The sequence below is a fragment of the Salmo salar genome, chromosome 05 (genome assembly GCF_965601325.2).
Source record: "Salmo salar chromosome 05, fSalSal1, whole genome shotgun sequence".
NCBI lineage: Eukaryota > Metazoa > Chordata > Actinopteri > Salmoniformes > Salmonidae > Salmo > Salmo salar.
The window spans coordinates 48366669-48381183 of record NC_138295.1 but is presented as its reverse complement, the minus strand read 5'-3'; the positions used below and the strand labels follow the sequence as shown (position 1 = coordinate 48381183).

The window sequence follows — 14515 nt, the reverse complement described above, 5'->3', positions numbered from 1 at the left end:
TTATAAAAGAGTATGCATTCGTCCACCTTGAATATTATTCATGTTCTGGTTAAAAAAGGCCCTAATGATTTATGCTATACAACGTTTGACATGTTTGAACGAACGTAAATATATAAAAATATATTTTTTCCCCTCGTTCATGACGAGAAGTCCGGCTGGCTTAGATCATGTGCTAACAAGACGGAGATTTTTGGACATAAATGATGAGCTTTTTTGAACAAAACTACATTCGTTATGGACCTGTGATACCTGGAAGTGACATCTGATGAAGAGAATCAAAGGTAATGGATTATTTACATAGTATTTTCGATTTTAGATCTCCCCAACATGACGTCTAGTCTGTATCGCAACGCGTATTTTTCTGGGCGCAGTGCTCAGATTATTGCAAAGTGTGATTTCCCAGTAAGGTTATTTTTAAATCTGGCAAGTTGATTGCGTTCAAGAGATGTAAATCTATAATTCTTTAAATGACAATATAATATTTTACCAATGTTTTCTAATTTTAATTATTTAATTTGTGACGCTGACTTGACTGCCGGTTATTGGAGGGAAACGATTTCCTCAACATCAATGCCATAGTAAAACGCTGTTTTTGGATATAAATATGAACTTGATAGAACTAAAAATGCATGCATTGTCTAACATAATGTCCTAGGAGTGTCATCTGATGGAGATTGTAAAAGGTTAGTGCATCATTTTAGCTGGTTTTATGGTTTTGGTGACCCTGTCTTTGACTTGACAAAACATTACACACAACTCTTGTAAATGTACTGTCCTAACATACTCTAAATTTATGCTTTCGCCGTAAAACCTTTTTGAAATCGTAAAACGTGGTTAGATTAAGGAGATGTTTATCTTTCAAAGGGTGTAAAATAGTTGTATGTTTGAAAAATTTGAATTTTGACATTTATTTGGATTCAAATTTGCCGCTCTTGAAATGCACCTGCTGTTGATGGAGTGCACCACGGGTGGCACGCTAGCGTCCCACCTAGCCCATAGAGGTTAACATGGGCTATTTTGAGCACTTTTCTTCTGGGATGCTTACTTGCTTTCATTGCTTTACTGGGAAGCTTAGCAGCAGTAGATGTGCTCATGTTCTTTATGATTCTTTAAATAGACCACAACACAGGGTGAGCTGCTCACAGTGGACTTCCTCCTAGGGCACAGAGATAGGCAGTTTAACAGTTTGGGATCATTGGATTTATAAAGTTATGAATGTAATGTGTGTGTTGCTTGGTGGTATGAAGTGATTTCATGAAAATCAGCATCCCCTGCATTTTGCTAAAAAAAAAGTGCCTTCACTTCATCTCCCTTTAGGATTTTTTTGACCTTCTTCAAAAGGCTGCTATGTGTGATTGTAGTCTCCTCCACCAAATGTGTGAGGTGTTTAAGGCCCTGAATGATTTGCTGTTAAAATATAAATCTCAAATTATTAATAAATGTCCTATTATTCCATTTGCTTGATTGTAGTGAGTCTATCATTGTGTTGTCTGTCTCTCAGTACAGCTTATGTTATCTTTCATAATATCCATTTTTGTATCAGCCAACCATTTGTCCTATTCTATTATGTAATTATGGTGTCTTGGGGGGGTTTCTTTCAAGTTTATTTAGCATCTCTAACATTTTTTCATTTTCATAAAAAAAAATAAAAAAATAAAAAAAAATAAAAAAATACTCCATACTATTCTCTACACATTGCACAATGTTCCTGCCACACCTCTCACACAGTGAGACATCATTGGTTGACTGATTGATTGACTGAGACTGAGACAAAGGTCAGTGGTCTAATCACTCCTCTCAGGCAGTCGGCTTGAAGAGGTGCAACCTTGTCCATAAGCATCAATAGCACTGCTGTAAATGCTGTAAGCTCCCCCCTCTCTTTCTGTCTGTTCCCCCAAGGTGTTTGTTAATGTGGGGGTCGGATGATCGGTGCATTTTATAAAGTATGCATGCAGTTCCATTCTCCACATGGAAGCATCCAGCAGAGACACATGAAACTGTACATTTCTGTCAGCCCCTGCCCTGTGAACCTGGTTAACATAAGAGTTATCCCACGGGTTAGTGGGGGAATAGACACCACTGCGGGATATGACTGCTTGATTAAAGACATGCTGGACATTTCATGGTTGATTTGCATACTGCCACACATTCCTGATGAGGCCGACGCCGCTCGACGCCACACCCATGCACGCTGAATCCCATTAATAATCCTAGGCAGGCATCCACACTTGAGTGTTTCCAAAACACCCACAGCTTCTGGACAGCTTCAGCATCTCCTTTGAACATACATGCACCTAAGAAGAGCAGGCACTGGCTGCTTAGAAAGGCAATGTTGTTGGCTAGCACATTGACAATCTAAGGATTGTAATCCAGGGAGGATAACATCAAACATTAAGACTCGAGAAGTCTCACCCCCCAGTCCTTGTTTCTTATACTTGCTGATACAGATACCCCATCCACAAAGTGAAAGTGATACTTGCATTGGATACCATAGTGGATACCATAGTGGATACCAGGTTAGCACCTGAGAATACTTCAATACTCTGAAGCATAATAAGAGCAGGAACTCACCACGCAGGAGGTCAAAAGAGGCGTAGGGTGAGTTGTGTGTCCTGAAGAGCTGCCAGTCAAAGTCATCCTCCTCCCCTTGGGTGAAGTCACACAGACTGGGCTCAGAATCCTCGTCAAAGGTGCAGCCTGCTGCTGAGGAGAGAGAGAAGGAGATGACATTAAGTGGGAGGTCACACATGATGAAGTAAATTTCATTCAATATCAAGGGATTAAAGGATTATATTTTATGGACTGCACATAATCACATTTAATTAGATTTCCTGGGATTGAAAGGAATCATAGATTTTGCCCAAGACGGACACACATTTCAGCCATGGCCACCATAAATCAGTAATTGCATCTTATTTGTATTTCACTTATGATAACATGAAGCTCTATAGAGAATAAAGGGATTGTTGCAGTAGGTGAGAACCCACCATCAATCCCCAACAACACCTGCCTTCACTTCAGAAATGTTCCACTATCAGTAGTTATTATTCCAGTGTTGTTGTGTAGGGGCTCATTTGGGCTATATTTCACCACGATATCCCCTCTGATCGTCTTTCTATTACTGAGATGGGACAGATGCCAGACAACCAACCGGCATCCATTTCCCACTCCACCCAGACATCAATTAATAGTAGCCAGCCGCAATGCAATCTGTACTCCACTCCAGCCCCTCTGACACTCTCACTCAGTAAACAAACTGAACACTGATCATGAAAATACAATTTAGTAAACTTAAATAAAATAATTAACAAACCTGTTTGAAAAACTAACTATATTGAAACCATTATCTTTGACTCAAAAAAAGTATTAAAATAAAAACAAGCATGAATTATGTTCAGCTTTTTTTTGGTAATGGGGTTTTCAAGCTTCTGAATATGGCAGGTCACATTGAGATTGGCTTTATAATTTCAAGGTAGACTCGGCGAGATGACGTTGCCACGAACAGCACCGCAGATATTGGTTGGGCAGGCTTGAGTGGTAAGGCTAAAGCAACTGATTGTAGACGACAAGTCGGGGTAGGTGCATCTACTGAAAGTCAGACACTAATGTGATTTTCCAACAGCAAGGCTCAGATCAACATGGCAGTGTTGCCATTGTTTATAATGTATGAATATCAAATGTATTTGTATATACATCAACTGTACATATACAGTGCCTTCGGAAAGTATTCAATTTTGTTATGTTACAGCCTTATTCTAAAATTGATTAAAATCATAATTATCCACAGCAATCTACAAACAATATTCCATGATGGCAAAGAGAAAACAGGTTTAGAAATGTTTGTAAATTTATACAAATAAAACAAATATATTTTTTACATAAGTATTCAGACCCTTCGCTATGAGTATAAATTGAGCTCAGGTGCATCCTGTTTCCACTGATCATCCTTGAGATGTTTCTACAAATTGATTGGAGTTCACCTGTGGTAAATTCAATTGACTAGACATGATTTGGAAAGACACCCACCTGTCTATATAAGGTGCCACTGTTGACAGTGCATGTCAGAGCAAAAACCAAGCTATGAGGTTAAAGAAATTGTCCGTAGAGGTTCGAGACAGGATCGTGTCGAGGCACAGATCTGGGGAAGGTTATCAAAACATGTCTGCAGCATTGAAGGTCCCCAAGAACACAGTGCCCTCTATCATTCTTAAATGGAAGAAGTTTGGAACCACCAAGACTCTTCCTAGAGCTGGCTGCTGAGAAAACTGGGGAGAAGGGCCTTGGTCAGGGAGGTGACCAAGAACAAGATACCCACTCGACATAGCTGTAGAGTTCCACTGTGGAGATGGGAGAACATTCCAGAAGGACAACCATCTCTGCAGCACTCCACCAATCAGGCCTTTATGGTAGAGCCAGACGGAAGCCACACCTCAGTAAAAAGCACATGACAACCCGCTTGGAGTTTGCCAAAAGGTAAACAAGATTCTCTGGTCTGATGAAACCAAGATTGAACTCTGTGGTCTGAATACCAAGCGTCACATCTGGAGGAAAGATGAACGGAGAAAAGTATAGAGAGAGATCCTTGATGAAAACCTTCTCCAGAGCGCACAGGATCTCAGACTGGGGCGCAGGTTATCCTTGCAAAAGGACAATGACCCTAAGCACACAGCCAAGACAATGCAGGCGTGGCTTTGGAACAAGTCTCTGAATGTCCTTGAGTGGCCCAACCAGAGTGCAGACATGAACCCAATCGAACATCTCTGGAGAGACCTGAAAATACCTGTGCAGCAACGCTCCCCATCCAACCTGACAGAGCTTGAGAGGATCTGCAGAGAACAAATCGGAGAAACTCTCCAAATGCAGGTGTGCCAAGCTTGTAGCATCACTCATGAAGACTTAATGCTGTAATCGCTGTCAAAGATGCTTCAACAAAGTACTGAGAAAAGAGTCTGAATACTTATGTAAATTAGATTTCAGTTTTTTTATTTTAATGAATTAGCAAAAATGACTAAACCTGTTTTGGCTTTGTCATTGTGGGGTATTGTGCGTAGATTGATGAGGGAAAAAAACTATTGAATCCATTTTTGAATAAAGGTGTAATGTAACAAAATGTGAAAAAAGACAAGGGGTCTGAATACTTTGCGGAGGCATTGTAAATCGCAGCTGATTGGTTCCTGTTTCAGTCATGTCTTTGATCACGTTCTCATGAGTCAAACAAAAACACCCTAATGATTGGTTGACAATCGAGCCTCCCACAATGTAGGTGATGGCTGCAGGAAGAGGTTGGGGAAGAGCAACTGCACAAACTTGCAATTGACTGCAGTCAATACTTCATGACCTTTGATCACAGGATTGTTGTAAAGTTCATGCAGTTGGCATGTAGGTGCAAAACAGACAATTTTCATCCTCAGAATGCGACACACTTTGAATGGCAAAAATAATCTGCTTAAAATTGCCCAATAAGATGAGCATGATGCAAGACTTTTCTCTCACACAGAAGTATCTGCGCATGAGCATGGGGTGCACTTCACGTTGCTACAACGTGCACGCTACGGGACCACAACAATGGAAGAGTGTATCCTTGCGCTCCAACGCACCTGGTTGTTGCGGATATTGACCCACTACTACTGTTTACAATGTGCATCTACGTCATCTTGCTGAGTCTACTTTTAAACCTTACCTAACCTATGACCTGACCCATCACCTTATGCATTACTACCCCACAGTGGCAAGAAATGACATCCCCCAAAACACAAAAACTATCAAATACATAAATGGCTCCTAGCCTCCCATGCATAGGCTACTTTCTGTCCCACACACCAAAACTAAATAATATGAAAACTAAATAAATGTTTTTATAAAACTTTAGCTAAATAAAAATGAGTAAAATGGATCGGAAAACGAACCGAAACTAAACGCAATAAAAAAATTAAAAAAATAATAGAAATAAAAACAAACCTTGCAACACACATAAATACACAAATCCTGGCAAAGGCAATGACGTAAAGAATTCCCCTTCCCATAAAACACAAACTACAGCGCACATCCCCTAAGCACAGCCACATAAACACACACAGTAATAGAGTTGGGGAGGGAGAGAGGGATGGCAACCAGGGGACTGTGATTATTATTTTACTGTAATATGTCACAACATGCTACATTCCACATGCCAAAAAGCTAATATTTCCAAATTATATTTAATAGCCAGGGCTTTTAAGGCCCTTGGGCATACTTTGCTTCCGTCTCCTCTCGCAACATCTGTTGCCATCTCACACATTAGCCCAGTGTTGTGAAAATTACAGGCTAGAAGTGGGCCACCGATTCCCCCAGCCAGAGTTGGAGCGCGACAGTGAGAGCCTAGAGACGCATCGGGGCTAATTATGGGGATGACCAGAACCAGACCCTCAAGGTCACCCTGCTGGTCCACTGCTTTATTGACGCTCATTTTGGACTCTAATCCACCATTAAGCAAATGGTTCAAATGTGACCGTTTTGCCATTAAGCAGCAGACGCACAGACTGAAGTCAGCTTCAATGCAATTTTACAGCTGATGAACAAGAGGACACCAAAACCATTACAGATCATTGGCAATTTTGTTGTCTGGAAGTTCAAATGTTATAGGCAATCATAAAAAAAAACTAGGTTTGGTCTACTAACTAGATGGTTCATTCCAAGCCTGTAAGAAGAGATAGGAGACGTACTGTGGACTTAAGGAATTCCATATTAAGCTTACGTGCTGAAAGTCTGCCAGACGATTTATTCAGTGGAGCACAAACGCACAGGAGTCAGCCTTGCTCACCTCCTCCAACCTCCATTACATTTCCCTTACATTTCGGTGATAATATGCTAGAACTGGAAACTCTATAGCATTGTGATTGGTAGCAGAGAGTAGTAGCAGCCCAGCCAGAGAGTAATGAATGTTGAGTTGGGCTAGGTTTCTCCTCTTCTACACCCCGGGGAGCTGATTTGTGGCCCATGCTAAGCCGTTACTGAAGGGATCCACATGGCAAGGGCCAGAGGTTAATTGTCCTGCACAGGGATCTATTTCTAATAGAACAGCCAAAGATATGGGACCTGACACATCCAAATGCTGCCAGTATATTATTCCTTACTGGAGCTATAAATGAAGCATGCTGATGCCCCCCTGTGACATGTGCATTCAAATCAGGGATTGGGCTGTCTGTCTCCCTGGATCAGTCTATTCTCGATGTCATACGTAGCTACACAAATTAGATTTCATATGTCTTTGCTCATCTGTTTTGTGGCACCCCTGCTTTACCACATAATGAGGTGTTTGCTATGCACAGTGAGCATTGTTAGTGAATCTCTGATTATCCTCTCTATTTACATATGCTGTATTCAGCGTGTAGCGTGTCTTCGCTCATTTAAGGGGACAGACACTTCCACTTGGATAGAGTCTTGGAGAAAATGCTGCTTATGTTATATAAAACAAACCAAGTGCCAAAGCAGATCCTAACATCAACACCACCACCACCCAATTACACACACATATACACACACAAATCCGCACACAAAGCCCAACCAAAATTCATATGCAACTTTAACCAATTCACAAACTTTTGCTCAGCCTTCATGCTCCTCTCATCTCTCAGCACACGCCCTCTGTTATAACTAGTTCACAGGTGCTACAGGTAATGAATCCCCACCGATTAAAATAAATGCTGGTGTCACCAAGCCACCTCGGAAACAAATTAAATGAGGATATGCTACCTAGCTGTCCACACGATTAAAACCTGAGCACACATCTGAGAGACCTGTGGAGAGTTATTTTCCCAGTCCTTCCTGGTCAGGAAAAAACACTGTCCCTACTCATTTATTTTTATATAACTTTTAAGTCTCAATGAGGTCAAAATACCTATTTTACCTCTCATACCTTCTTCACTGTTACGTGGATAGGGACACTTACCCATGCATACATCTTAACACTATATGGGGTCCATATAGCTGGATCCAGATATTGTCTATTGTGTAACACCAGAGGCAGTTACAGGAGGATAGTGGTTGGCAAGGTTGCTGGTCTAATTTGCATTGCAGAGAGTGCGGTCCCCGTGCATCACCCATTGACAGGTGTATTTATTCTCAGTATAGGAGCTCTCCCTGATTTAAAAAACAAATAAAATAATCTCCTTGCGTCTTACATAAAATAGAGTGTCCATATTATTTAGCTATTTACACATTCATCCCCACTGCATACATCATTAAATAATGTATATGGCTCCCCGGGCATTAATAATTTCAGTCTAACCTCATAAGTAGGATGGGGAATTCTTTCAACAGGCTGCTCCACTGCACTCATTCTTTGTCACTGAGTTGAATAGTATACACTGAGTGTACAATACATTAGGAACACCTGGTCTTTCCATGACACAGACTGACCAGGTGAATCCAGGTGAAAGCTATGATCAATTATTTTCTGTCACTTGTTAAATCCACTTCAAATCAGTGTAGATGAAGGGGGAGACAGAATAAAGAAGGATTTTTAAGCCTTGAGACGATTGAGACATTGATTGTGTACGTGTGCCATTCAGATCGTGAATGGGCAAAACAAAAGATTAAAGTACCTTTGAACAGGGTATGGTAGTATGTGCACCAGTTTGAGTATGTCAAGAACTGCTATGCTGCTGTGTTTTTCACACTCAACAGTTTCACGTGTGTATCAAGAATGGTTCAAAAGGACATCCAGCCAACTGTGGGACTCATTGGACTCAACATGGGAAAGCATCCCGGTGGATAACTTTCGTCATGCCCCAACGAATTTAGGCTGGGGGGTACAACTCAATATTAGGAAAGTGTTCTTACTGTTTGGTACACTTAGTGTATAGTCATATTGAAAGCTAATGTGGTTAGGTGACCTCAGGTGCTGCTGTGAGGTCTCTGAGGCCATTTGCTTTTACATTAAATAAAACATTTAACAGTTTAAAGACAACTCCAATCATCCTCAGTCCCTAAAGGTTTGATACACTCATACGTATGACAGCCATTATATTTAACCTCACAATGAAGTGTTTACCATTTTCTTTTCAGGACAACCAGGGCTACAAGAAGAATGCAAAACAATTAGACATAAACAGTTGCAAATATCAATAAAAGAATATGGTTCCGCCAAAGCAAAAACCTAATAAAAATGTATTTATATAAATGCTGTAAGTACAGAAATGGTTTGCTTACTGAAAAATGAATCTCCAACTAGTCAGTAACAATTGTGCGGAGTTCAGAGTTTGTGACAACTATGTGAGCTTATTACAGTATTATAGGATTTCGTTAGAAGGGGTTCTTCTTCATAGAAGATCATATTAGTCTTAGAAGAACCCCTTCTTTGTCCGCTTTCACTGACGCGGCTCGCTACCAAGGATAGTGGGCTCTCCTTCTCCGTGGCCGACGTGAGTGTTAACCCTCGCAAGGCTGCTGGCCCAGACGGCATCCCTAGCCGCGTCATCAGAGCATGCGTAGACCAGCTAGCTGGTGTGTTTACGGACATATTCAATCTCTCCCTATTCCAGTCTGCAGTCCCCACATGCTTCAAGATGGCCACCATTGTTCCTGTACCCAAGAAAGGAAAGGTAATTGAACTAAATGACTATCGCCCCGTAGCACTCACTTCTGTCATCATGAAGTACTTTGAGAGACTAGTCAAAGATCATATTACCTCTACCTTACCTGTCACCTTAGACCCACTCCAATTTGCTTATCGCCCCATTAGATATGAAAAAGCCAACTGACACTTACTCTTGAGTTGCTGACTTGTTGCACCCTCGACAACTACTATGATTATTATTATTTGACCATGCTGGTCATTTATGAACATTTGAACATCTTGGCCATGTGCTGTTATAATCTCCACCCGGCACAGCCAGAAGAGGACTGGCCACCCCTCATAGCCTGGTTCCTCTCTAGGTTTCTTCCTAGGTTTTGGCCTTTCTAGGGAGTTTTTCCTAGCCACCATGCTTCTACACCTGCATTGCTTGCTGTTTGGGGTTTTAGGCTGGGTTTCTGTACAGCACTTTGAGATATCAGCTGATGTAAGAAGGGCTATATAAATATATTTGATTTGATTAGATCCACAGACGATGCAATCGCCATCACACTGCCCTATCCCATCTGGAGAAGAGGAATACCTATGTAAGAATGCTGTTCATTAACTATAGCTCAGCATTCAACACCATAGTACCCTCCAAGCTCATCATCAAGCTCGAGGCCCTGGGTCTGAACACCGCCCTGTGCAACTGGGTCATGGACTTGCTGACGGGCCGCCCCCAGGTGGTGGAGGTAGGAAACAACACCTCCACTTTGCTGATCCTAAACACTGGGGCCCCAAAAGAGGGCGTACACAGCCCCCTCCTGTACTTCTTGTTCACCCATGACTGCATGGCCAAGTGCAACTCCAACTCAATCATCAAGTTTGCAGACGACACAACATTAGCACGCTTGATTACCAACAATGACAAGACAGCCTACAGGGACGAGGTGAGGGCTCTGAGAGTGTGTGGTGCCAGGAAAATAAACTCTCACTCAACGTCAACAAAACAAAGGAGATGATCGTGGACTTCAGGAAACAGCAGAGGGAACTTGAAGCTTTCTTCGGCATACACATCACTGACAAACTGAAATGGTCCACCCACACAGACAGTGTGGTGAAGAAGGTGCAACAGCACCTCTTCAACCTCAGGAGGCTGAAGAAATTTGGCTTGGCACCTAAAATCCTCAAACTTTTACAGTTGAAAGTATCCCATTGTGCTGTATCACCGCTTGGTACGGAAACTGCACCACCCTCAACCACAGGGCTCTCCAGAAGTCTGCCCAATGCATCAAAACTATCTGCCCTCCAGGACACCTACAGCTCCCGATATCACAGGAAGGCCAAAAATCTCATAAAGTACAACAACCACGCAAGCCACTGTCTGTTCACCCTGCTATCATCCAGAAGGCGAGGTCAGTACAGTTGCATCAAAGCTGGGACCGAGAGACTGAAAATCAGCTTCCATCTCAAGGCCATCAGACTGTTAAATAGCCATTACTTAGAGGTTACTCTAGCACATAGACTTGAAATCACTGGCCACTTTAATACATGGAACACTAGTCACTTTAATAATGTTTAAATATATTGCATTTCTCATCTCATATGTGCATTACTCATCTCATACGTATATATACACTGTATTCTATTCTATTGAACTGTATCTTAGTCTATGCCACTATGACATTGCTTGTCCATATATTTATATATTCTTAATTACATTCCATTACTTAGATGTGTGTATTGGGTATACAGTTGAAGTTGGAAGTTTACATACACTTAGGTTGGAGTCATTAAAACACATTTTTTAACCACTCCACAAATTTCTTGTTAACAAACTATAGTTTTGGCAAGTCTGTTAGGACATCTGCTTTGTGCATTACACAAGTCATTTTTCCAACAATTGTTTACAGACAGATTATTTCACTTAGAATTCACTGTATCACAATTCCAGTGGGTCAAAAAGTTTACATACACTAAATTGACTGTGCCTTTAAACAGCTTGGAAAATTCCAGAAAATGATGTCATGGTTTTAGAAGCTTCTGATAGGCTAATTTACATCTTTGAGTCAATTGGAGGTGTACCTGTGGATGTATTTCAAGGCCTACCTTCAAACGCAGTGCCTCTTTGCTTGACATCATGGGAAAATCAAAAGAAATCAGCCAAGACCTCAGAAAATAAAATTGTAGACTTACACAAGTCTGGTTCCTCCTTGGGAGCAATTTCCAAATGCCTAAAGGTATCACGTTGATCTGTACAAACAATAGTACGCAAGTATAAACACCATGAGACCATGCAGCCGTCATGCCGCTCAGGAAGGAGACGCTTTCTGTCTCCTAGAGATGAGCGTACTTTGGTGCGAAGAGTGCAAATCAATCCCAGAACAGCAAAGGACCTTGTGAAGATGCTGGAGGAAACAGGTCCAAAAGTATCTTTATCTACAGTAAAACAAGTCCTATATCGACATAACCTGAAAGGCTGCTCAGCAAGGAAGAAGCCACTGCTCCAAAACCGCCATAAAAAACCCAGACTACGGTTTGCAACTGCACATGGGGACAAAGATCACACTTTTTGGAGAAATGTCCTTTGGTCTGATGAAACAAAAATATAACTGTTTGGCTATAATGACCATCGTTATGTTTGGAGGAAAAAATGGGAGGCTTGCAAGACGAAGAACACAACCCCAAATGGGTCTTCCAAATGACCCCAAGCGTACTTCCAAAGTTGTGGCAAAATGGCTTAAGGACAACAAAGTCAAGGTATTCGAGTGGCCATCACAAAGCCCTGACCTCAATCCTATAGAAAATATTTGGGCAGAACTGAAAAAGTGTGTGCGAGCATGGGGGATTACAAACCTGACTCAGCTACACCAGCTCTGTCAGGAGGAAGGGGCCAAAATTCACCCAACTTATTGTGGGAAGCTTGTGGAAGGCTACCTGAAACGGTTGACCCAAATTAAACAATTTAAGGACAATGCTACCAAATACTAATTGAGTGTATGTAAGCTTCTGACACACTGGGAATGGGATGAAAGAAATAAAAGCTGAAATAAATCATTCTCTCAACTATTATTCTGACATTTCACATTCTGAAAATAAAGTGGTGATCCTAACTGGCCTAAGACAGGGAATTTTTACTAGGATTAAATGTCAGGAATTGTGAAAAACTGAGTTTAAATGTATTTGGCTATGGTGTATGTAAACTTCCGACTTCAACTGTATGTTGTGAAATTGTTAGATATTACTTGTTAGATATTACTGCACTGTTGGAGCTAGAAACACAAGCATTTAGCTACACCCGCAATAACTTCTGCTAAACACGTGTATGTGGCCAATTTGATTTGATTTGACTTTGAATGACTCGTGTAGATTGTGAGCGTCATAGAACAAAACATAGCTTTTAATAGTTTGAAGCTCAAACCCTTCAGACGTTATTGTCCACCCTTGTCTTACAAACATCACTCTAGCTCAGCCCCCATTAATCACATGGACTAATGGTTGGTATATGGTAGAACCCTGTAGCTCAAACACACTGTCTTTAAAGGGGTTAGAAGTCCAAAACACATTGGGTTAATAGCAGTTGTTTCTTCTATTATCATGATAGATAAAACGGAAACGGGGTGAAAAAAAAACATTCAGGAAGCTTGGTTTCTCCTCTCAATATGTGGACTTGAAATGAGGAGCGCATCAAATATTCCACCTTCTTCTTCTTGTAAGGGGGGAATGGAGGGAGGGAAGAAGGGAGGTAAGTGGGGGGAGGGTAGAGGAAATGTCAGTTAACACCACTGATGAGTTACTTTTAAGTATCCCATTTCCTCCCCATCCTTTTCAAGTAAGTCTATTTTTAGTTGATGTGGAGGGTTGTTTTTTTCTCCAGAGGCTCCAATTGCTATGCTGCCTCTCCTCATCATCCCTGCATGCCGTCAATTTCCAATTTGAGAAGGAGACACTTTGCATCTCTCTAGATCCAGAGGAAATAAGAACAGAGTTATAAGTGGATCCTGACAGCAAAGTCAATCTTAAGGAGCATAAAACAAATCAGTGTAATTAGCAAGATGAGATGGGTGTTGACTTGCATGAGCTCCAACACCTGCTTCCTTTTTTTGTCACATACTGTATTTTTATGCTCTAGTTTTCTTTGGAGTGGAGAACGATATCAGACACCTGCAAAGGCTATTTGAAAAGCTAATTTTCTAATTTATATGCAGAGGAAGGTGTTTGGCACCTACAGTGACAGGAGACTGCATATTAGGACCTGAGGCTGAGACTCATGCTGGGAAGGGAAGGACCCCAGGAGGAAGGCCTCTCAATGCCTGGCTAAAATGTATGTCTGGCAGCTGTTCCTGGGAGCCAGAGAGAAATATAACTGGAGCGGAGCGACTCTTAGAATACTAAGAGCAGGGACACAAGGTTGAGAACACTGTGGCATGTCCAACACCCATTGTAGCCCTAGCTCTGTCCTCTTTTGATTTTGCCCATCTGCAGGTGGTCAGTGGTCCGCTAATGTTGTTTGCAAGAGATGACATCAACAGTGAGGGAAAGACTAGAAGAAGTTGAATAGAGCATCATAAAACTTACTGGACACACCACCAAGCCTGCCTGTGTCATAGCAGTGGCACTCGAATCACTTAAGCAACATGACAGAAGACAAGTAATAGGGGTATATAACAGAATATCTACCCCTTGCATTTATTCTCGCTAGACTACAAACTGGTGGGGTCAGTATAGAGTACTGTACGTGTATGTTTCTCTTTCACAATCTCTCTTACTTTGCACTCCTTTCTCACACTCACACGCCAAGGGGAGAACAGTGACACAGAGTAAATCCACTTTGTTTAAGGATAAGTTAGTGGTCTTTCATACAGCTCTGAACACTTCCGTGTTGACATTGGAAAGGGGGTTTGAAAAGTAAATACCACAAGTGCCTGTGTCACTTTTGGTATTTAATTTACTTTTCAAACCCCCTTTCCATCTGATCAT

The 14515-nt window shown here is 41.4% G+C and overlaps 1 protein-coding gene across 5 annotated transcripts in view; it reads right to left on the bottom strand.

Annotated features, from left to right (window-relative positions):
* LOC106604982 (receptor-type tyrosine-protein phosphatase U) overlaps positions 1–14515 on the bottom strand; it is a 242004-nt gene that overhangs the window by 165818 nt on the left and 61671 nt on the right. For 4 of the 5 annotated variants that reach the window (XM_082975231.1, XM_082975229.1, XM_082975232.1 and 1 more), the window contains exon 2: positions 2572–2703. In XM_082975231.1, coding sequence (XP_082831357.1) covers positions 2572–2703 — 132 coding nt within the window. The remainder of the gene's footprint in view (positions 1–2571; positions 2704–14515) is intronic. The other variant, XM_082975230.1, reaches the window with a different exon arrangement.